The sequence below is a fragment of the Myiozetetes cayanensis genome, unplaced genomic scaffold, assembly GCF_022539395.1.
Source record: "Myiozetetes cayanensis isolate MyiCay16 unplaced genomic scaffold, myiCay2020 scf29, whole genome shotgun sequence".
NCBI classification, from domain to species: domain Eukaryota; kingdom Metazoa; phylum Chordata; class Aves; order Passeriformes; family Tyrannidae; genus Myiozetetes; species Myiozetetes cayanensis.
In genome coordinates this window covers 1,578,515-1,601,051 of record NW_026087510.1, presented here as the reverse complement: position 1 = coordinate 1,601,051, position 22,537 = coordinate 1,578,515, and the positions used below count along the sequence as shown (strand labels likewise).

Below are 22,537 nucleotides of genomic sequence, written 5' to 3'. Positions count from 1 at the left end.
ACAGACACTGCCCACTGACAGACACTGCCCACCTCGTGTCCTAAGGCATTCCTGGACACAGGAACACCCCCTGCATGTCATTAACATGGAACTCAAGATACCAACCAAAGTGACAGGACAGTCACAGAATACTCAGTATTAGCAGAAAGAGTCTTATTTACACAGGGTGGAACACAACTGATCTTGTCTGTTCTTAGTCTGAGCTCAGGGAGTGTTTGGACAAGGCTCTCAGGCACATGGGGGGATTGTTAGGGTGTTCTGTGCAGGGCCAGGAGTTGGGCTCGATGATCCTGATGGATCCCTTCCAAATCAGGAGATTCTGTGACTCTGTGACTCAGTGACTCTGTGACTCTATGATTCTGGGATTCTGGGATTCTGGGATTCTGTGCTTAACAGTGCCCCATTCTTGGAGAGGAAATCTGGAAACCTTGGCTGCCTTTGGCACCACTCAAGAACTCCAGACCACAGCAGTGGTGTGTGAAAAAGGCTCTAACCCCAGTTAAATGTGGAGGTGATGGAGTGCTGGGGAGGGGACACTCAGCAGCTCAGGTGGCTCTGAGCTGAGCCCTGCCCTACCTGCAGAGCCTTGGCAAATCTCTGGCCTGCTATGGGGGAACTGTGAGCCCCCAACCACCGATGGAGAGCAGGGATTGTGTTTTTAACCAGCTGTAATAGGGACTCATGACATTTTTAGTCACCTCAAGCACCAGCCCACAGCCTGCCCCACACACAGAGCACACCCCAGCTCTGAGGAACCTCCCAGGGAAGGGCACATCATCGCCCTCACCTTCCCAAGGGTGCCCAAGCTCTACACAAAGCAAACCCAGAGCCCAGAGCCCACATCCAGGCCTTAATCCCAGAGCCATCCATCCTCCTTCTCTGCCAGAAGCCAAGTGGTTTGGGAGGAAAGCTTTTTGCTGCAGGGTAAGAACCATGACAGTGCAGCAAATCCCACCCTGTGAGCTCAGCTGGCAAGGCTTCCAAGTTAGGACACTAAACAAATTTGTCTCTCAACCTGAACTGGGGGGGTGGGAGGGAGAAATTACCGAGCTCCAGTTATCGTGGCTGGGAGATAAATGCTCCACCGAGATATTCTGAGGCAGATGGTAATTTTTTCCTCATGTCTTTTACTAAGGGAACGTTGCTTGAAAATGGAAATAAGATGTATAAGTTACACATGTTCGAATTTAAGGTTTTACTATTTCGCCTACTGTTTTTCCAGGCAGGGAACCAAAATCCGCCTTCGGAGAGGGAACTGCTGAAGGTTTAATGTCCCCGTGGCAGCGAGGAGGGGCTGAGCAACTGCAGGGCCACGGGGTTTTCACGGGGAATGTGCTCATGGCTGGGCCTCTGCTGAAATGCTCTGTGTCAGGTGTTAAACGCTGCCTGTGCTGGCAGAGAAAAAGCCCCGGGGCAGCACAAAGGGTCTGATTCTCTGCTGAGGGACAGCCTGTCCTGGGAAGAGCATCCACCTTCCAGGGTGTCACTCTGGCCCTGGGAGGGGGAACAACCTCCTCCTGCCCTGCCTGGGGAGCAGCTGCTGGTTTGGGTGGTGTGGGCAGAGCTGCACACACAGCCCCACGTGTGGATTCCCACCTGCCTTTGGGGTGAATTCTCCCTCCTTCAGGCACCACAGTTCCCTGCATTCAGCACCTCCCAGGGGCTCCCTGCTGCCTCACCCTCACCCCCCTGCTCTGGAATTAAAGTTACCCAGGAAAAACAACTATTTATGATGAAATAATAACATGGATAATACAGCCCTATAGGACAGTGTCCCACCACAGACTCCACCTGCAGTACTATGTCCAACTCAGCATTAGTAGGATGTGGAGCTGCTGGAGTAAATCCAAGAGCTGGAGCCCCTCTGCTCTGAGCCAGGCTGGGAGAGCTGGGGGAGTTCAGCTGGAGAAGAGAAGGTTCCAGGGAGACCTGAGAGCCCCTTGCAGGGCCTAAAGGGGCTCCAGGAGAGCTGGAGAGGGACTGGGGACAAGGGATGGAGGGACAGGACACAGGGAATGGCTTCCCACTGCCAGAGGGCAGGGAGAGATGGGATATTGGGAAGGGATTCTTGGCTAGGAGGGTGGGGAGGCCCTGGCACAGGTTGCCCAGAGAAGCTGTGGCTGCCCCTGGATCCCTGGAAGTGTCCAAGGCCAGGTTGGATGGGGCTTGGAGCAACCTGGGCTAGTGGAAGGTGTCCCTGCAGGGGGTGGGACTGGATGAGCTTTAAGGTCCCTTCTATCCCAAACCATCCTGGGGTTCTATGATATCCAGACTCTTGGATAATAACATCCTCTAAACAAGTTATCCCTGTTTTTTGCTGGCATGAAATGACCCTCAGGAACAGAGCACAGAGTCCTTGGCTGTCTCTGCTCTCTCTGCTCAGCATCATTCCCATGACCCACAGAGCACAGTGGCACCAATAACCCCAGTGCTGTCAGATCTCCCCCGTGGTTTGGGGATGATTTTTTCACTCTTGGTCTGGCAGTTTGGACCTTCCCTGTCCCCTCCTCGCTCTGTGAGTCTCAGCAGCCAAACCCAGACAGACTAAATATCAGAAAAGATCTGAACAGAAGATCTGAAGCTGAAGGGACAGAGGTGCCCCAAGCAGCCACTGTGGGAGGAGGATCCTACTCCGTGGATCCTGCAGGACTCTGAGTGTGCTCTGTGTACCTCACAGGCTTGTGCCCATGGGGCTGCCTCCCCTCCCTCTGAGGAAGATTTCAGGGTGGTTGGATCCCAACCCGCTGGGCAGACATAACTGGGAACAGCCTTACCCAAACGTCACTGGGCAGGAGGCTGAGCTGCCCTTGAGAAAACAGCAGGAAATCTTTAGTGGCAGCAAGAGGAGAAGATCCCTAATTTTGTGTCCTGTGTGTCCCAACATTTCCCATCAGATCCAAACAGAGCCTTTTCCTGGGAAAGCAGCAGTAGCAGACTGAACCATCTCTGCACTCCAGGATGGCTGTGACTGTCCTGCCCCAGCCTCAGGTGGGATTTACCCCAGCAGAAGGTGGCTGTAGCTGTGGCCACACAGGGAACCCAGTGTGGGGAACAACAACAGCATCAAATGAGAGCAGGAGTGTGAGCCCTGAGTGGTGTATCCCTGGAACATCACCCCTCCCTTAGCCCAGGCACTGCCCACAGGCAATTGAAAATGTTTGTGGGAGGGGATTGCAGATTCAGGATGAATCCTTGATTTTTCACAGACTCCAGGCTTCCAGGTGGATCTACAGGCTGGATTTTCTCAGGCTCTGGGCAGAAAACGTGGATCTCCACAGGTGAGGGGGTACAGGCTGCTTTCACAGCACCTCTGGGGCAGTGACAGAGTCCAAGGAACATGAAGCAGAACCCATTCCACTGTCTGGCCAGAGACTCCTCGTGCCAGCAGCTCCAGTGGCAGTGTCTGGGGATGCCAAGAGCGTGGTGTTTGGGAAAGTTTTGGACAGGCAGCTCTCCTGGCACTGACTAATAAACCCTCTGTACAGCTTCAGCCTGGGCTCCAGGCACCTGGAAACAAAACAATCACTGTCCCAGGGCTCTGTCTAGGAATCACCTTTGGCTTCCATTCCAAAGAACAAAATAAGGGATTTCAGGAATTTCTGACTCAGCTGTGATCAGGGGGATATTTCCTTCTTTCTATCCCTCTCTTCCTATCCTGTCATTCCTCCATTCTTCCCCTTTGCTTTTCCTTTTGAATTTGCCGCTTTTTTGTGTAAAGCCCCATTTGGTCACCTCAGCTTCCATAGTTACACTTGAAATTAGATTTCAGTTTATTTTCTGACGTGCAGTGAAGGAAGGAAGCACGGACATCCTGGGATTCCCCTCGTGGTTCCCTCTGACAGGCTGGGAACAAAGTCAGCTCCTCGAAACTTGCATCCACCTGCACTTTAACCTGCTCCCAGGAAGGCCTCGGGAGGGGGCTCACACTGAAAGGCACTGTGAGGCTGCAGAAAGCCTGGAAAATTGGGGTTGTTTATCCCAGCCAGGTGAGTGCAAACACGAGGGGGATGCTCGGCTGCTGTGCCGGGCACAGAAGCACCCCCGGATCCCACTAGAGGGCTCACACGCTGCTCCAAGGGGAGTTGACTCCTACCGACACCACGGATGGTCCTTTGGTGTGTTTGAGACGATTATTGTGGCACAAAACCCCTCTGAGGGGACCTTCAGAACATATTTGAGTGTTCTAAAGCAAGAGAAATGTAAAATCACAGAATTCCAGGATGGTTTGGGTTGGGAGAGACTTTAAAGCCCACCCAGTGCCAGCCCCTGCCATGGGCAGGGACACCTTCCATCAGCCCAGGTTGCTCCAAGCCCTGTCCAACCTGGCCTTGGACACTTCCAGGGATCCAGGGGCAGCCACAGCTTCTCTGGGATGTCTCTAAAGAATGTCTCCAAAGCCTTTTCAAAGCACTGACTTCATTGTTTTAGCTGGACAAAATCCTGGAATTGCCCAGTGAAGTTTTCCCACATCCCTGCCCACATCAGCACGTTGGAACATTCGTTCACATCGGAAGATCAGACAAATTTTGTAACATCTTTTTAAAAATCACTCCCTGAATTTAGCTACAAACGGAGATCTGTAGTAACTCAGTAAATACAATCAGGATTTGGAAGTTCTCTTGCTTGGTTCACTCTTTGCATTTGGAATTTATGTAAAATATAAGCAAAAAAAATGTTATAAACATGGACTGTAAATTGGGTTGAACTTCACCCAGCATTTTCCTAAATAATCCTTCTCCTTCATTCACTGGAATTTAAGACGTGAAAGATTTCTTGTTTATTTATTTTGGAGGGTTTTTTAAACACAATTAAATGCAGCCCTGGGCTTTACTCTGAGCAAGCTGCTGTCTGTGAAGGCAAGGGCAGATTTTGAAGCCATCACCTGCATCTGGGTCTGATAATCCTGGAAATGGTCACAAAACTTCTGTCTAAATCTTGCAGTTATACAGAAGTCCCATCTGCTCCCCTAAAACACAGATCCCAGCCTGGCCATGCCCTACACAAAGTTAGAATGGAGTTATCTGGGAGATTCTTTCCGAGTTTGGGAGTAAACCAGGAAAATCTGGCGTGGGGTACAGAGCTGGTTGGGGTTTCTTGGAGGACTTTGAGGGCTGTGCTAAACAAGCTTGGAGAGGTTCCTCAAAGACCCTTTCTGCCACCCTGCTGAGGACCAACCCAGCTCATCACACCCTCAGACCTGCTGCTGGACTCTCAGAAAGAGGAGAAAAGCTGGGCACTGACCCCTGCAGTCACCAGCTCCTTCCCTGGAGCTTTATCCCTGAGTACACAAACCAGCCCCTCCACACAGCACGGGTGAAAGGCAGAATAAAGGCAGAATAGAGGCTGCTCCTGCCAGAGGCAGCTGGAACTCGGTGGCAGAGTGTCCTTGAGAAACAAGAGAGAGCAGGACACGCAGGGACAGAGGGAGGGGGACAGGGTTTGGTTTCCACCTGCAGCTGGAGTGAATTTTTGTTGGGGTTGGTGTTTGTCACTCACCCACGTGTTGGTTTTGCCAGAGGAGTGGCCCAGCCCAACCCCATGGACTGTGATAGACACGAGAGGAAAGGATTTTATATTTTTAGCCCTGAATAGGAGGAGAGGCTGGAGGAGCCAAGGGAATGTTCTCATGGGTGGGTTGGAGCTCTTGTGCTTACGAGTTATCAAAAGGTAAGGCTGGGAGTTCCTGCAGTGCTTGGTCCTGACATGCAAAACAGCCTTTTCTTTTTTTTCTGACAGGTTGGGAAGTTCTCACTCCTCCTTTAGAGACACTGAGGACACTTATTTGCTGCCCAAGGGCCTTGCAGTCTCGAGCAAGCCCATAAGGAAGGATTTCCTTTTTGCCCAGAACCAACACGCTGCTGGAGGGCCTTTCTTTGTAGCTCCCAGGGCTCTTACAGCTGTCAATGAATCCCTTTGTCCAAGCAGATTATTTCCCTTTTTCCTGAGCAGATGGGGACATTGGCACAGAAGGATCACAAGGCAAGGACAGCCCAGGACGTTTCATTCCAAGGTACGGAATGCGATGCACGGACAGTCTGGGGACACGAGCAGCCACGCTCAGAACCTGTCCCCAGCATGCCCACAGGGGCTGAGCAGCACCAATACGTGATGCCCATGGATGTGACAACACTGCTTGTTCCCTTGGCCTTCCAAAATTTCCCTGAGTCAGACAGACAGGATGGGAGGAAGCGCTGTGAGTGTGCACCTGACACTGCGGGTGTGAGCAACGGATAAAATCAGAGAATTCCAGGATGGTCTGGGTTGGAAGGGACCTTAAAGCCCATCTCATCTCACCCCTGCCATGGGCAGGGACACCTTCCACTAGCCCAGGTTGCTCAGAGCTCCATCCAGCTGTGGGCAGCCTGGCAATGCTACAAAGGGCTTCCTCCTCCTCAGAAAACCACCCAAAGGTGTCCCCATGACCAGCAAAAAACCCCAGCTGGTGCTTCCAGGATCCATCCTTTTCTCTGTCTTATCCAAGGATGGTGTCTTTGAGGAAGGAACTCGTTTCCCCACGTTGCAGCCTCAGTTCTGAGGTTGGAAGCACCGGCGCAAAAATCCACGTATTTTTTATGAAGCTGAGAAACGACACCAAGGTGCAACCAGGGCAAGGTCGAGTTCAGCCTGCAAATAATCACCTCGAGAGAGCAACTGCTGCAGAGTCCTTTATCTGAGGGCAAAATCAGCATCTACTCTACTCTTACGAGGAAACAAAAACAGGCTGCTGTTTGATGTCTTTAACACCATCATCTCACTGCAGAAGTCTGAAAGTGCAAGGCTGCTTTCTGTTTCCAACTCTGTTCTCAGAAACTAGGAAAATATGCTGCTAAAGTAGCTCTAGAACAGAAAAACCCTTAAGGGTTTATTAACACTCTACTCCAGAGGTGTTCGTGACTTTTTGAAATTAAAATAAAATTTAGTATGAACTCCAAAACCCTATGCTTAAAAAAAATAAAAGTTTATCTATATTGCATATATTTAAAGCTGAGAAAAAAAAAATGAAATTTTTACACCTAAAAATTAAATGCAAAAGGGTGGGATTTGTTTCTAAACTTTGGGTTTGGAGTAGTGGTATTAAAAGAGACAACCTGAGCTGTGATAATTAAACGTTTTTGAGTCATTCAATTTGTCACTGAACAAGGAAATTATTTACTGCAGATGACTGGGGAGTGGCCTGTTACTTTTTTTGGCTGTGAGCTGGAGAGGTTACACCACGACCAGGTGATTGCTGCTCCTGAACTCTGTGTCACCAGTGGTCACCGCTAGCCACACGGGAGATGTGGGAACAGGACTTTTGTGTTGCTGCACCTCCTAAAGTGCCCTAAAGGACCTCATCTCCTCTTTTTCCCTCCTCCATCAAACAGCTCTCCAGTTTCACAGGGTTGCTTCTGCCCTGGTGGAGCAGGGATACAGTTTGGATGCACTAAAAAGGGCCCTCCAGTGAGGCCCTTTCAGTCCAGTAGAGCAGCTTTCACTGCTTCACCCTGGAGCACTGCTACAAACCCCAGCTGTTGTGGTCTGACCATCTTTGTGAGCCCCCTGGACCACGGCACATCTGTGGGATGCCGGACTGGGGATGGAATGTGCAGTTCCCCACAGCATTTGCAGCGGGAGCTCTGCCCTGGCACTGCCCTGCCCCGCTCTGTGCAGCCTGCGTGGGCGCTGGGTGGGATCTGTCCTGCAGAACTGCAAGAACGAGATGCTCAGGCCATGAAAAAAACAACTCCCAAAGGAGGGAACTGCAGGGAGAGTGGGATAAGGTCCTACACTGGTCCTACACAGAGAGGGGGATTGTTGATGTGCAGGACAAGAGCAGGAACGGGCGGTACGTGCTGTGCTTCCCTTTGGATTCCATGGGGTTTGGACTCAGAAGTCGGGCTGGGGGTCCCTGGGGGTCCCTTCCAACCCAGGGCATTGTGTGATTCTGCGACCAACAACAGCAGTAGGTGTGGGAAGGCTCTTACCTGGATCCGTTCATGTGGTCATACTCCCTTTTGACACTGACCCTGACGGGCTGGTTGATCCACTCCTGCTGCGGGGGCAGGGGGTTGATTTTGTGGGGTTGGCCGTAGTCGGGGTTCCCTGAGGCCGTCATGTCTGCCTTGGGGAGCTGGGGGGCAGCGCCGTAGGAGGAGTCGAACAGGGACTGGTCGTCGCTCACCACCGACAGGGCCTCCTGGGGAGAGACAAAACAGGCCCTTCAGAGCGGTGACTAAACCAGCGACTCCTCTCGGGTTCTCCTTTGAGCTGGTGAGCACCTGCAGGGCCCGCAGCTGCCCAGTGTCTGAAATCACCATCTGCCAGCATTGCAGGTTGAATCACAGCCCCCCGGGGGCCACCAACCCCTATGCAAAGCAGGGGTGGCTTGGCTTGGCTTGGCTTGGCTTTTTTGCTGCCTGCGCTGGCTCTGGGTGGGCCCAGCAGTTCAGGTTCACTTCTGCAAACGGGGAAGGTGCTGCTCTGTCACCTCAGTGCTGGTGGAAGCACCTCCAGCTGCGGCTGGTGCACTTGCTGCTCCGAGCTCAGCCAGAGGGATGTGCAGCGGGCAGCATTTCTGCAGTGACATCTCCTTTCACGGGGTTTGTGTGTGTTTGTATTTTGAGGTCACTGCTGAAGGAGGGGCAGCTGGTGCAGGCCAGAGTTATGGGTGTTCGTGGTGGGGGGAAAAAATGCATTACTTTACACTTTTTGTTTATTTTGTGGGAAGCGTAGGACTGGTGCTTTACCAAACTATGCATTTCTAGAAATGCTTAAAAACAGGAAATTGTCATCCTTTTTTTTTTTTTTTTTTCCTGCTGAAACTCCAACTGTTGACAAAAAGTTCTGATCATCCACTTCCTTGGGTTGGTGTGCTCAGGTTTCCTACACAAAGCAAGCTGGGCTCTGGTGGCTTTGGCACAGCCCTGATGATTCAAAGTGCATCTGCCAAGGTCTGCATGTTCTTGCTGGAGCTCAGTTAACCACACATAACACAGCTGCCTTTATGACTGGCAGGGCAGAAACCGAAGGAGGAACCTCCCAGACTAAAAGCACACACTCTTTTAATGTGAATTAATGGAGCAACCTCCCAAAACAAAGGCAGCAACAGACTCACCTACTGTGTGAGGCACTGAGCATTCAGAAGGTACCAGTGATGTGTGGGCAGCAGTGGGTCACTCTCAGCACACAGACAGACAGACAGACAACTGTGAAAGTTGTGTGTGCTGAGCCCCTCATGCTCAAAATTCACAGGGCACAGTCCCTATTGTGAGCTTTTAAAAATAAGAAGTTACTGCTCTGTCCCCACCTCCCCCCAGTCGTTTTGGGGGGTTTGTTTTGTAAATTCTTCCGTAACCAGGGAGGGAAACAGAAATTCTGAAAGCTTAGAGAAGTGCAGCTCATGGAACCCTCCAGTTGCACAAGAATCCAAGTGCAAATCAGGAATCACCAGGCTCATGCTACCGTCACAGAAAAGGGCAATAATTAGGAGTCTACTGGGTGAACATGAGACTGCCCCTCAGCCTGAAGTTAATAACCCACTTAGAGAGTCAGGTCAGTGCCCTGCATTCACAGAATTCAGCAGTTTTTTATCTCTGATCTCAGATAATGTAACAAACCCAAATAAGCTGAAGTGGCCTAGAATTTAAGTGGGCCTCACTAAGGAGGAACCCTCAAACATCTGCACAGGTCCTGCTGAAGTTCCAGCGTTTGCTGCAAAAATCTCGTGATCAGCCTCTCCCACTGGCTCCATTAAACAACAAAAAAGAGAGTTTTTACCCCACACTGCTAATGCTGCCTCCTGGAAGGAGCTCACACTGTTCAACCTTTCCAGCAACTTTTCCTTGCTGGATCCACAGCCTTTCAAAAACACCTCCTCCCTTTCTCACCTATATTAGAGTAAGGGAGGGAGTGGAAGGTGCCCCTGGGAAGAATTGGTGGGAATTGTGTCCCTGAGAGGGCTGGGACTGTGAACTTCATCTGTGTTGGAAGGCACAAGAGCACGAGATGGTTCAGCTCTTTAAAAGAGAGCAAAGCCTTCCCTTCAGAGGTCAGATGGACTGACTTGCTGCTTGTCTGATTCGCTGAGCTCAGGATGTCAGACAGGCTTCCTAAATGACACATTTTCTGTGGGCCTCCATTTCCTCCCAGCACAAAAAACGTGGGGTTGCCCACGTTCTGGCCTGAGGTGGCAGGTGAACCCCACATTCCTGGGCTGCTGGACTGACTTAGGACTCTCTAGACCCACCCTCTGCTGGGCAGGGACAAGGAAACCATGAGCACCACAGCAGATTGGTCAAAGAAAAATTTCCAAGGTTTGGGTTTGGAGATTTCCAGTCTAAAAACATACATAAAATTGGGTTTGTTTTTTTTTTAAGGGAAACAGTATCTGAGAAAATAACTATGATAATTATCCCACCCAATCAGTGTGAGAGGTTGCTCACAAGATTTTTTTACAGCAAACACTGTAGCTTCAGCAGGACTTGTGCAGATATTTGGGGGTTCTCCTGAATTCAAGCAGAGCCAGGATCACTTAACTCTAGGCTGCTTTTTCTGCCTAAAGCCATTTTTCTTCTGAAGAAAATGGAGAAAATTTGGAAAGCAGGGATCTTCCTGGCTGTCTGAAAAAAAAAACCTAGACCCAACAACACTCCAAAGGATGGCCCTGGACAAGGATCCGTGACTGGGGTTACACCCAAGTCCAGCTGACTTTACACACACAGGCACGAGCACACTGCTGTGTGACACACAGAATAGCTGGTGGAGAACCCACTTCCTCAGATAAGGATCTTCCTTGAAAGACAGAGTGGCTGCTCAGACCTGCCTACATGCCACTGGTGTTAACTGGGGCAGTGGTGACCTCACAGGCAGGAGGCACTGGAACCCAGCAGCGCTGGAGCCCAGCTCTGCCTTTCGCTGCATTTTTGCTGTCTTGAAAACCCTGTGGCCCACAGGAGAAGAACTTCAGGTGCTCTGGATGCCACCAGGGCACCTCCTGTGCCAGGAATGGTTCGGTGAGAGCCACAAAAAGTCGGTGAGAGCCACAAAAGCTCCGAAAAGCCTGAGGGCTGGGGGGAGCTGAGGTGCCCGAGCAGAGGAGGCAGCACCTGCTCAGCTCCTGCAAACAGCAGCCCCTGGGGCTGGTGACATGCAAAGGAAGTTGGGTGGCACAGAGCCAGCCCTGCTGCCATCAGCTTGGCTGTGGTGTCTCACAGCCACAGCTCAACAAAACCCACGGGGGTGATGAGGTGCCTCTGCTGGCAGGGGAGCACCCGCTGCTGTCCTGGCGGTGACAGCGACCCAGGACTCAGCTGAACCCCTTGGAAGAGGACAGGTCCTGGCTGAGAAACATGGAGAACCTCCCTTGTGCTCCCTGTGAGGGGCTCTGCTCGGCCAGCTGCAGTCCTGAAGGGCTGGCCTGTCCAGGGTGTGTTTGGCTGAGCAGAGAGCGGCAGCTGAATCCAATAGCAGGGGGCAAACGCCTCTCCCCTGGAATCGGGAGCTGCTGCTTGGTGTTTGGTGATGGGCAACTGGGCAAACACACTGAGCTGTGTGGGTGCCAACACAACCTGCCCAGGCAGCCCCAGCTCGCCAGGGTCCCCACCACCACTGCCCCCCGCACCCTGGCCTTGGGTTGGCCAGCCTGAGCCTGACACAGGGGGCTGGGGTGTGTTCCTCTGGCATATATGTTACATTATATGGCCTCTGGGAATAGGCCAGCTTCAGTTTTTCCAGTTTTTAATCGCATTCCTGGCATAAGTGTGGCAAGTCCTGGCTCTGGCAGCTCGCACAGCCGTAGGAACGTCCAGCCCCAGCCTCTCCAGGGCAGCCCCACCACTGAACTGTGCAAATGAAACAGCCCTGCAAGGGGCTGACACACTCCTGCATCCCTCAGACACGAATCTGGGCCCTGGCTGTTATTTATACAGCAGTTTAGAGTTGTAAAAAGGGCGGATTTGCAATTTTTCCTTTCTTTAGATGAGCCATCCAGACCCAGGTCCCAGGTTTAAGTGTCACATAAGGTGAGGTACAGTTTGGTTTTGGTCCTGTGGGCAGGGAACAGCCAGCTTGATCTTCTGGTCACACACTGGGGAGGGCTGGCAGTCCACCAGTGCTCCCAGCAAGTTATCCTGGTTCCTTACCAGGAAAGGGAGGTGGCCTGAATGCTTTCAAAAAGACTCCTCTTAGGAGGAGGACATTTGAGAAAGGAGAAAGGCCAGGAGAACAAGGGCTGGGGAGGTGACCATCAGCCCTGGTTTGGTGCTTTCACCCCAGGTATCACCCACTGCCCTCAACAACAGCCCCTTCCAGGTACCTGCAATGTGTGTTCACTGAATATCAGCTCTGAGCTCGTTACCTTCACTTTTCTGACCATAACCACATTTAAAAGGCATTGCTAAAGATCAAAGCTTCATCCTCCTCCACAAAGTCTGCCTTAGAAGAGACAAAAATGCTGAGTACCTGAACCATCCTGCCATGGAAAGATCCCTTCCACCTCTAGAGGGGTGACTTTCTTCTCTCCTCTTCCCCCCACCAATAGTATAATCTCACCACTCCTAATCCTGGGAGAAAATCCCTCCTGAAATATTTTTGCAAAGAGTGCTCCCAGCACAGGAGAGCCAGCAGCTCTGATGCAAAGCCCCAGAACTGGAGCAGGAGCAGCCCCACGCACGGCCTGAGGTTTGCACCGAGGAGCAGTGAACAGAACTGGCTTTGGCACTGCAGTGTTGCAAGTCAGCACTTCTGCTGCCAGCAGCTCACAGAGCAGGGAGATAACATCGGGCTTGCAAGAAAATGAGTCAAATGCAAAGTTCAGGAAGGAGCAGGGTCTGTGTTGATCTTGGGGCAGCACGTTGGGATGGACCGGGCATTGACCTGGGAGGCAGGAAGGCAGGGTGTTATCTCAGCCCTGCCCTGGCTCTCTGGGCAGCCTTTGGGAATCATTCCCCTCTCCAGGCCTTTTTCCTCTGTTGCCCTGACCCTGTGGGGCTCAGAGCCTCGGCCAGTGCTGTCACTGGGACACCAACAGGGATCTTTGGGATATGCTCTGACACTTCCACTCTCCCCAGAGCACCTGACTAAACAAAAAAGAAACCACTCTGCAGCTTTCCCAACCCACTTCTCTCCAGGTTTGCTCCCACTCTTCCTTTCCTTATAGGACAGGCTGTGATTGGGGCAGGAACTCCACAGAACTCCCTTTGGAAAATCACAGTCCTGGGCATTTTGTTGCCAACAACCACAATCCATTTCATGCACTTCACAGTCAATTTGGGCTCTGCTTGGAGGTTTTCCTGGATGCAGCTGGAGATCCATCCTAACAGCCTGTGAATCCAGAGGGATCAGAGCCATCCCTGCCAAAGGGCTCTTCCATCTTTTATCCACTAGCCCAGGGACACCTTCCACTAGCCCAGGCTGCTCAGAGCCCCTTTCCCTGCTGCAGCAGCACTAAGGATTAAGAAGGCAGCAAACCATGTCCCAATTTCTGCAGATTTGAGGATTTCTGTGTGGATAAAGGAGGGCTTTCTTTAATTATTTTATGACATCCCATGCTGCGTTTTGCTCCAGTCTGCACTGGAGACTCACTCACAGCTCCAGAGCACATCAGTGACTTGGACAAACTGCCACCCAACTTCAGGCTGCCTTGCCTTCCCTTTCCACCCAGGGTGCTACATCCAAGGGCAACCTGGCATCTTGGAATGCAACCTCACTCCTTCCCAATTGGAATAAGTGGGAAACCACCACGTGGGAACTCGTGTTAGGTGGAAACAAAGCAGGAGTAAGAATGGCAGAAATAGAAAAACCATACTGAAAAATAATAAAACCCACTGAAATCAGGCAGCTAAAAATTGGGGCAAAATGATCTTGCAAAACTTCTCATAAGGCATTCAATGTATTTCTTTTTTATTGTTATTTTTATGTTCACTATTCCCATGAAATTTCATATCCAGCAGGTGAAAGGAGGCTGCTAAAATCAGCACTCAATTATTTTGATCTCAAGGTGCCCAAAAGCTGACTCAAAAAGGATACAAAGTAAATCATTCTTCTGTACCTCAGTTTACAGGAAAGCACTTGACTTCAGGCACACGTTTATAGGATCTGGATTGATGACTTTTTTTTCTCAGTCTAGACTTCACTTTAATGGTTTCAGAGCCTATTTTGGTTTGTTTCCAGCCGAGTGGGAAGAACCAGGTGACAGCATTCCTTCCCAACAAGTTGCTGCATTAAGGCTGATGATAAGGGGGCTCAGAGCAGCCCTGGAGCCCCCATGGAAATCCCCTGGAGAAGCCTCTGAGCAGTCCCAGCACAGGACCAGGAGAGGAAGTGGAATTAAACAAGAACATGCCCAAGTTAGTGCTGTGGCCTCTTGACCTCTGGAAAAGGAATGTGGGGAAATGTGGGGCTGGAGAGAGTGGGGGTGTCCGATGGAGCATCCCATCCCCGTCCTACACATCCCTAAATCCTGGAGCTGTGCAGCAGCTCTTCCTTTCTGGACAACAGCAGCTGTGCTCTGGAGCTTGGAACATGCCTGCCAGTGTCCAGCTGACTCAGCCCTTCCCTGGGCTGGGAGAGGGATTTCCCCTGAGCACTCCTGACTTCTCCAGTGCTTCCCACCCTGGTGGTACCAACACAGGGAGCCAGGATGAGGTGTCTGCCCCTCAGGACAAACCACAGCTCCTGGCTTCTGTCCCCAAAAGGTCTGGGAGGATTCCTGCCCAGTTCTGCCAAGCAGAGATGATTTGGGATGAGGGCTGAGCCCTGGAGGTAGAGAAGGAAGCCTGTCCCAAGTGCTGGAGGCTTTGCCATGGCCATGGCTTGAGCCAGGTCTCTTATTTTGGCAGCTAATTTCACTACAAAAGGATTCACCTCCACCAGTGAACAGCCTAACCCTGCTAAGGCTGAGGACTATATGATCTCCCAAGATATTTTCCAAGCCGTGTCATGTCCCCAGAAAATCAATCAGCCTTTGCCACGTATTAACACTCCCCTCAACCACTTTGCTGTGTTTTTATCTCCACTCATCTCTGCCCACAGCTTTTCTCCTCCAAAGTTATATTTTTCTTCTCACTAAGCCTTGACACTGTGTGGGTGATTGCAGTCAAATCCACCTGGGTTTAGCTCACCATCCCCTTCATTCTTTTTTTTTTTTTTTTCCCTCCCTCTTGTAAAATAATTGACTTGTGCGGAGCAGATGTGTTTGTAAACACAGACACATGGATCCCACTGCGAACATTCCCACTTCAGTAAATATTATTGCAGTGTTTTTATGGGCTTTGCTGCTGAAGACACAGCAAGGGAAACTGCACGATGGTTTCGGAGCCTGGCTCCCTGACAAACCCAAACTAGCCCCGGGGCATGAATGCAGTTTCTGCTACTCTGAAATCCTGTGCTGAGCTCGGCTTTGTCCTGCAGCACCCACTGCCCAGCTCTTGGTGTGGTGCCAGGGGCAAATATTTCATCGGGGGTTTGCAGACTGACCGAGCACTTCGTGTCAGGAAGCTTGAGCTCACTTCAAGCTGCATCTGCCCTGTTGCAACAGTGCCACCTTTTCTCTCAAAGTGAAGCTTTTGGGCGGTATTTTTACTCATATCAGAAACTGAGACTATCTGAGGATAGTGCTGGTTTTGTTTTCCATGTGCAAAGATAAGTTGAAGTTTTTAAATGTAAGTGATTCACCCTAGGAAAGGAAAACAATAAATGGAGAAACCAAAAAGTTATGGGGGTGGTTGAGAGAGAGAGGGTATGTCCATCTCTGTGCCTCCTCTTTATCTGCCCAGGAAAAGGCCAGCAAGTGGAGTGTGAAAAGCACGAGGGAATGGGTGCAACCCACTAATTCCTATCTGTTCAGTTTGGGTTCCTACTACCAGAGCACTGGAAACTGTGAGAAGAGTGTTCTCCCAGGAATTCAAGATCAGGGAGGTGGCAGCTTGGGGAGACACAGAAATATTTCAGGTTTGACTCACAGCTCCAGCAGTGCCCATTCATTATTTTTCGTTCCACTTTGATACCATTGTTACATTCACAAACCCCGCCAGCGTATCCTGTTTTGTTCCCTGACACCATTCCCTGCACAATCGCAGGAAGCCCATCAGGAAACCTTCATCGAGGGGCTGTTGTGTTTCCATCTGCAGGGAACAAAACATGCACTTTCAGCCCAAGATGACTGAGCCCAGACTAAGGAAAAACAACAGCGGGAAAGGATCCCGGCAGCGTCTCCAGGAGCGAGCCCAGCGTGTGCTGCTCCCTGAGAGCCCAGGGCAGTGCTCAGCACCCTCACCCGGGGAGTGCTTGGCCATGGCAAGGCTCAGCCCGAAGGGGATCAAGGGCACAACCCAGCCCTGCCACCTGCAGTGCACAGAGCAAGGTCTGGGTGCTGGATCAGAGGGGCAGACACAAGTCCAACGCAGTCCTGCAGCTGAATCCTAAATCAGGTGTGGTTCCTTGGGATTTCCAGCCCTAGGGATCAAACCTCTTTGTGTTGTGGGTTTGGCACTGAGCTGGGTGCTGGTTCAGTCTGTGTTCAGGGTGTTGGTGCTCACGATATTCAGAGCACAAACTCAGGCTTTGAGCCCAGGGCTGGTGACTTAGGCTTGGTGTCAAGTGTGCATCACACAGAGATAAGGGAAAGGGAAAGGTGGCTCAGGACTCACAGGAACCTATTTCTTCCCCAAGAAGCACATGCATGGTCCTGATACAGCCCTGGGCACCTGATACCTGATACCTGTCTTTGAGCCAGAAAAATGGCTTTTACTGGGATGGACAAGTCCCGAGGTTGAGATTTTCACAAGAGCCTGAAGCCACACAAGTCACACTCACATTTAACAGGAGCTGGGAGCCACAGTCCCTTGAATCCCTCTCAAATGTGGGGTTTAAACCTCATGAGAGGAGCAGTTTGCTGCTGGGACCGTGTTTCCCGTTGCCTTCCCATTCCCATTCCCATTCCCCTGCTCACACAGGTGCCACCTCTGCCAGGCTGGGTGCCCACAGTGATGCCTCCAGCAGCACATCCAACCTCTGCTGGCTCCTCATCCCCTTCCCAACTGCTCTCCTGCCCTTGGCAGCGGAACTGAGGCTGCCACCCTGCTGGGATGGCACAGATCCCTGTTTTCCTTGTGCTCAGAGCCCAGCCCCTGCGGCTCCAGGGCCAGGATTGTTCCTGCCCACGCCTAGAGGAAAAGCAGAGATTTTGTGAACAAGCTGCTCGTGGCATTCCAAGGAAAACAGCCCAGCGGGATCGCACTCAGATATTTTCTTTGTCAATCTCCATCGAGATATTTGAAGAGGAAAACCCAGTTTGCACCAGTTCCCAGGGGCTTTTCGCTCCTTTACAAAGAAACACCGATGTTTTCATTTTGGTGCAAGGGAAAGGTCCTGGAAGGATTCAGGGATAGCCATCCCTCCTACCTCCTGGACACAAGGTCTGAATGCTGTCCTGGCACCTGGGCTGGAACCCAAAGTTGACATTGCACTACAAAAAGAAGTTGACAAGGTGATGTTCTTCCTACTGATATCAAACCTCACAGAGAAAAGACCACCCTACCAACACTTACATTTCAGGGAACCGCAGCAGGAAAGACCCTCTGCTGCCTGTGCTGTAGAGAAACTGCTGCTGAGGACAAACATGCACACTAAATAAACACCTCCAACGCCATCTCTGGTGCTGCATCTCCAAGAATCAGGCAGAGAATGCTGCCTCCTGGCTCACTCAACATCAAAAGTGAGGGAAAAATAAAAAAAAAGGGCTCTTTTGCAGTTGTATTGATGTCCCCACTCCTCAGTGTCCCTGTCTGCATGATGCTGCTCCCCAGACAGCTCAGGTTTTGTTAAGTCATCCAGTGTCCTTGGAGAAGGAGGTCATAGAAGTGACAAGTTTATCCCAGAGCTAGAACTCCCAGACAAAGCAAAACTTCCTTTCCTTAAAAACTTGTCCTCCTCTGAGGCTGAGCAAAAAGCCCCTTACCAAGATCTCTTATCAGTGCCCAGTAACAGAGTCTGTTGGTCTTATCAGCCCGGTGCTGAGCAGGGCTTTGAGATAAACGAGGTCTCTTGCTACTGATACCTTGAGAAGTGATGGAATCATAGAATGGGCTGAGCCAGGGCCCAGGGATCATTTTCCACACCTCTGAGATGTCATGGCTGGTTCTGCCCTTGTCCTGCTGAAGGAGGGGCCATGGATGAGCCGGTGGCAGGAGGGGGAGCACAGGCTGCCAGGGGGTTGGGAGGGACAGGGCTGGGAGCCAGGGCTGCCAGCAGGCAAATCCAAGCCCTGGGCCTGACTCAGTGCTAGTGGTTTTGGGCAGCTGACTCAGCTCTGCATCCCAGGCCTTCTCCTGGGCTGGAGGAGATGCTAAAAAGGTGTATCCAAGGGCCAGTTTGGGGCTGATTCTGTCAGGTTCCTCCAGGACCTTTGCTCAGACCTCTATGTGACTCACCCAACCCTCAGCAGAGCCCCACCTTCAGCAGTTGATGTGATGGGTTTGCTCTATTTTATTCTGGTTTTTTTAGTGAAAATAATTAGCTCTGGCTTGATAACTGAAATACAGGGCTGCCAAACTTTTACAGTGACAGCAGTGATTCCAAAATACAAAGTCACTATCTCAGGGGTGCCATGGAGGGACACACAGGGTTGTTCCATTAATTTTACAGCATAGGAACCAACACAAAGCAACCAAACACTTTGCTCAAAATTATTCTGCAGAGTGTAGCTAAATTAAGAATAAACCCCAGATTCCAACCCCCAAGCTCTCTCTCTCTCCTACAGACCAGAGGATTTGCCTTTCCATCTGAAACTTTGGGATGGTTTTGGGGTGACTGCAGCACGTTTTCCTCTTGCTGAGGGGTTTCTTACACTCAGCCCGTGGTAACCACCATAAATAAGAAGGAGGCCTCTCAACACATCTCCATGTTCTCAGCAGAGCTGATAGGGCTGCTCTTATCTCCAACGGGGCAGGTCCCCTGAGCTGTGGTGAAAAGCCCTTTATCAGATGAATTTCAAGAGGGTTCTCTCCGAGATGCAGTTCTGCAGCTCTGGCAGGAAAAGTGGGGCTTCTGGCTGAACCTCCCTGGCTTTGTTTAGTGCTGGGGTGAGCGAGAAGGACAAGGTCCTGTTTGTGGGGCTGCTCCTTGAGCCTTCCCAAAACAAGGCTGTGCTCCCTGAGCCAGAGGAAAAACCCCTGTCAGAAATGGCTTAACGATCTTCTAACATTTCCATGCAATTAAAGGCCACATCTGTCTCCCAGACCCCGTCCTCCTGTGCTAATGTACAGACATGAACTAAACAGTCTGTCCTGGCGATCCACGGAGTAACAAAGGGCCCCATTCATAACACAGGCACTTGGGCTATTTTGTGTGTGTGAAATGAAGGGGAGTTTGCATTTGGAGAATAACCTGTGTTGGAGCAAGCCAGAGGTTTCTGCTCTAATAAATCAATCAGCTTCTCCTGGCTAATAAACCTCCAAATTCTGCCCGGGCTGCCGCTCTGCAGAGAGGCACCCATGGCTTTGGGGCTCACTGAGATCCTTCTTGCTGTTAGAGCTCTTGGAGGATTAAAAAAAAAAAAAATCAGGTATCAACTTGGGTGGGGTTTTTTAACCCCCATTCATTGAAGAGGAGTTATCCCTGCCCAAGGAATTTGGGTGTCACCTCAGTGGCCTGAGCTGTGGGCTGGCACTTCACCACTGGCTCTTCAGCTGGGTCAAAGCCTCTGGTCCTGCTCTCATTAAAAAAATGGGAGCACTGCAGAAAAAAATCACCCACCACACAACCAAACACCCTTCAAAGACCCATTTCTGATTTTAGTGAAACTGAGAGCTTAAAAATAAAGCAAATACTTCGAGGCACACCTTGGCTTAGCCCCAAACCAACACCAACCGTGTGTTTTTCCCTGACTAAGACTTTCAGGCAGTACCTGAAGTTTGGCCAGATGGCTTGTTTAACATGTTACTTGGAAAAGCCACGGGGAATGGGGCTCTTAGGGGAGGGTTTTTTCCCCTTTTCTGAGCCCAGCTCTTGGCACATTTGGCCATGGTCTGTACCTCTGTCTCTTGGTGCTTTCACAGCACAAACAAACACACTGCTGGTGTTCACACCTCAAGGCACCTCATTTCCTCAGCTTTCAAGCAAGCAGGAAATGTACAGGAAGCACAGACAAGATGGTCCTGTGGTTTCAATACTAGACTGATATTTGGGGAATGCGGCCTCATTTACCATCCAGGCAGCAAAATTATTTGCTCAGCTCAAGCAGAAGTGTGAAATGAGGGGTAAAAGCGGCTGTCAAGGCCACAGGGTAAGAGAGGGACAAGCCTAGAATGTGGTGACACGTCCTTGTCATATCCTAAGAAAATTCTGGAGGCTGAAGGAAGTTTTCCAATCCTGATGTTGGACAGAAGGTCAAAAGAGTTATCCAGAGGAGTCCCCCTTGAGTTAACTGAAACATTTTGTTTCAGATATTCTCAATGTTTCACTGCAGTTTTAACCTTTTCAGTTTTCTTGAAATATTGCAATTGGCTGTTGTTTCCAACTAAAGAGTAGTTTCAAAAGAAAACTTGAGAAACCTGAGAAAGCACCAAGCAGGGCTTTGATCAGACTGTCAAAACCCAGCCTTTCCAGTGAGTAGGAGGGCTTTGATAAATTTGCATTTTTCTGATGAACAGACGCTGGTTGGAAAAAGTCAGACTTTATCTAACACAAATCTCCTTGTGCAGGGCCCTGATACAGAGTGAATTCTGTCCCAGTGTTTGGAGACAGGGCCAAATGAAGCTGGTTTAGGCTTTCCACTGTGCCAGTGGAAGCTTTGCCTTTGCCTTTGCCTTTGGGGTGATGTATGGTCCAACCTCCCCTGTAACTCTGCATTTGTGTCTTTAATGTGAATACATGAATGACTCCAACCCAAATGCCCAGAGGGTGTGTCCTGGCAAAACTGCAATATCCAAGCCTGTAGAGTTTTAATTGTGTTTTTAGTAGCTTATACAAACACCTAAAGAGGTAGTTAAGTACTCAGACATAATTTAGGAAGATCTGTTCAGTTTTTGACTCTGGTAGATGCTGTTTGCCTGTTCAGGTACCTCAATATCACTAACATTTGTCATCTTGATATCGTGGTGGCTGAAACTACACCAAATTCCTCTCCTGGAGGGGAGTGGAAACCTCAGAGAGACATCAGCATCCTCTCAAGAGGGAGGGTTTTGTCAGCCAGCACTCAGGAATTCAGCAGTGCCCCCTTGGCAGCTGCCCTGGGAGTTTGTGGTGGTGCTGATGAATTTGTCTTCAATGGGACAGCAAGGAGATTTGAAACATTGCTTTTTGGAGGATGTTCAGAGGATGAACAGTGAGAAGGAGGATCTCACTGTGAGAGATGTGGGGAGATATCAGAGCCTCTCTTGTGCCTCAGAGCTGTAAATGTTCAACTCTTCCCCTGAACTCTCCCCTTTTGGTTGGGAATGAGAAGTTAAGACGGGCAAATTCACTGAGCAAAGACATGGGCACCCCCAAAACCAAACATTAATGCTGCCAAAGTGCTGCCTGCAGGTGTGAGAATCCCAGAGCCATGGAATCACAGAACTTGGAATCACAAAGCTATAGAATCCCAGAAATAACCTGGAATGAGGAGGGTATGGGAACGTGACTTATAATATCACAGATTCCCAGAATGGTTTGCCTTGGAAGGCACTTAAAGATCATCTCATCCCACCCCCTGCCACAGGCAGGGACACCTTCCACTAGCCCAGCTTGCTCCAAACCCTGTCCAATCTGGCCTTGGACACTTCCAGGGATGAGGCAGTGGGGAGGAATAGGTCTGGGCCACCTGGAAACAGGAATCATCTTCCAGCAAGAGCTGGTAGGACCAAAGATTATATGTGTTAATATTCTAATTGTACAGATAACTGTAGGAGTGGTGGAGCAGACACAGTGGAGATCATGGACAGACACATTTTACATGTCTTATACTGATGTAATTATAGATGCTTTACTGTCCCCTGCTACTTCTCCGTGTCACAGCAGACACAGCATATTTAGGAATGCCAAGAGACCTCAGGGATAACCAGGGAAGCAACTTTTTTTCCAGTTTCATCAAAGGAAACTGGGTGTTGTTAAACATGTCCTGGTATTGCCTGGTTTTATCTCACAACTAAAGGTCATGTTTAGGGGGAGATTTCACATCGTTTTCTCATTTGTAAAAGACTTTCCTTTGACATGAGGCACAAAAATATCACTCACTGAGGGTCAAACAGCACAACTGCAGCAAAATCAGCCCAGTTGTTTGGGTTCTCATGACACAGAGCCAGAGTGGGATGTGTAAACAAGGTGTTTTCTTTAGGGGCATCTTCAAAGGCAAAAATATGAATCAGGCAAGCAAAGCACATCTTATCCTTCATTAAAGCTTTGAAAATCCCACTCTCTGCCTTGTCCCAGGGAACAGAAAATCACAGGGAGGTAAAACCCCAATAAGCAGAGCAGGGACAGAGCATTCTGGCTCTGTTTCACTCATCAGCCCTTTCTCCCCAGCCTTGCCTGCTATTCCCATTTCCTTCCTCGCCTCTCACATGAAACGTATCCATGGCAC

General features: G+C 50.3%; 2 protein-coding genes across 3 annotated transcripts in view; both read right to left on the bottom strand.

Moving 5' to 3' along the window:
* ST3GAL4 (ST3 beta-galactoside alpha-2,3-sialyltransferase 4) overlaps positions 1-22,537 on the bottom strand; it is a 1,214,471-nt gene that overhangs the window by 484,919 nt on the left and 707,015 nt on the right. The window lies entirely within an intron of this gene.
* Positions 1-22,537, bottom strand: part of FLI1 (Fli-1 proto-oncogene, ETS transcription factor) — an 84,337-nt gene that overhangs the window by 28,752 nt on the left and 33,048 nt on the right. For both annotated transcript variants that reach the window (XM_050323049.1, XM_050323050.1), the window contains one exon: positions 7,965-8,176. In XM_050323049.1, coding sequence (XP_050179006.1) covers positions 7,965-8,176 — 212 coding nt within the window. The remainder of the gene's footprint in view (positions 1-7,964; positions 8,177-22,537) is intronic.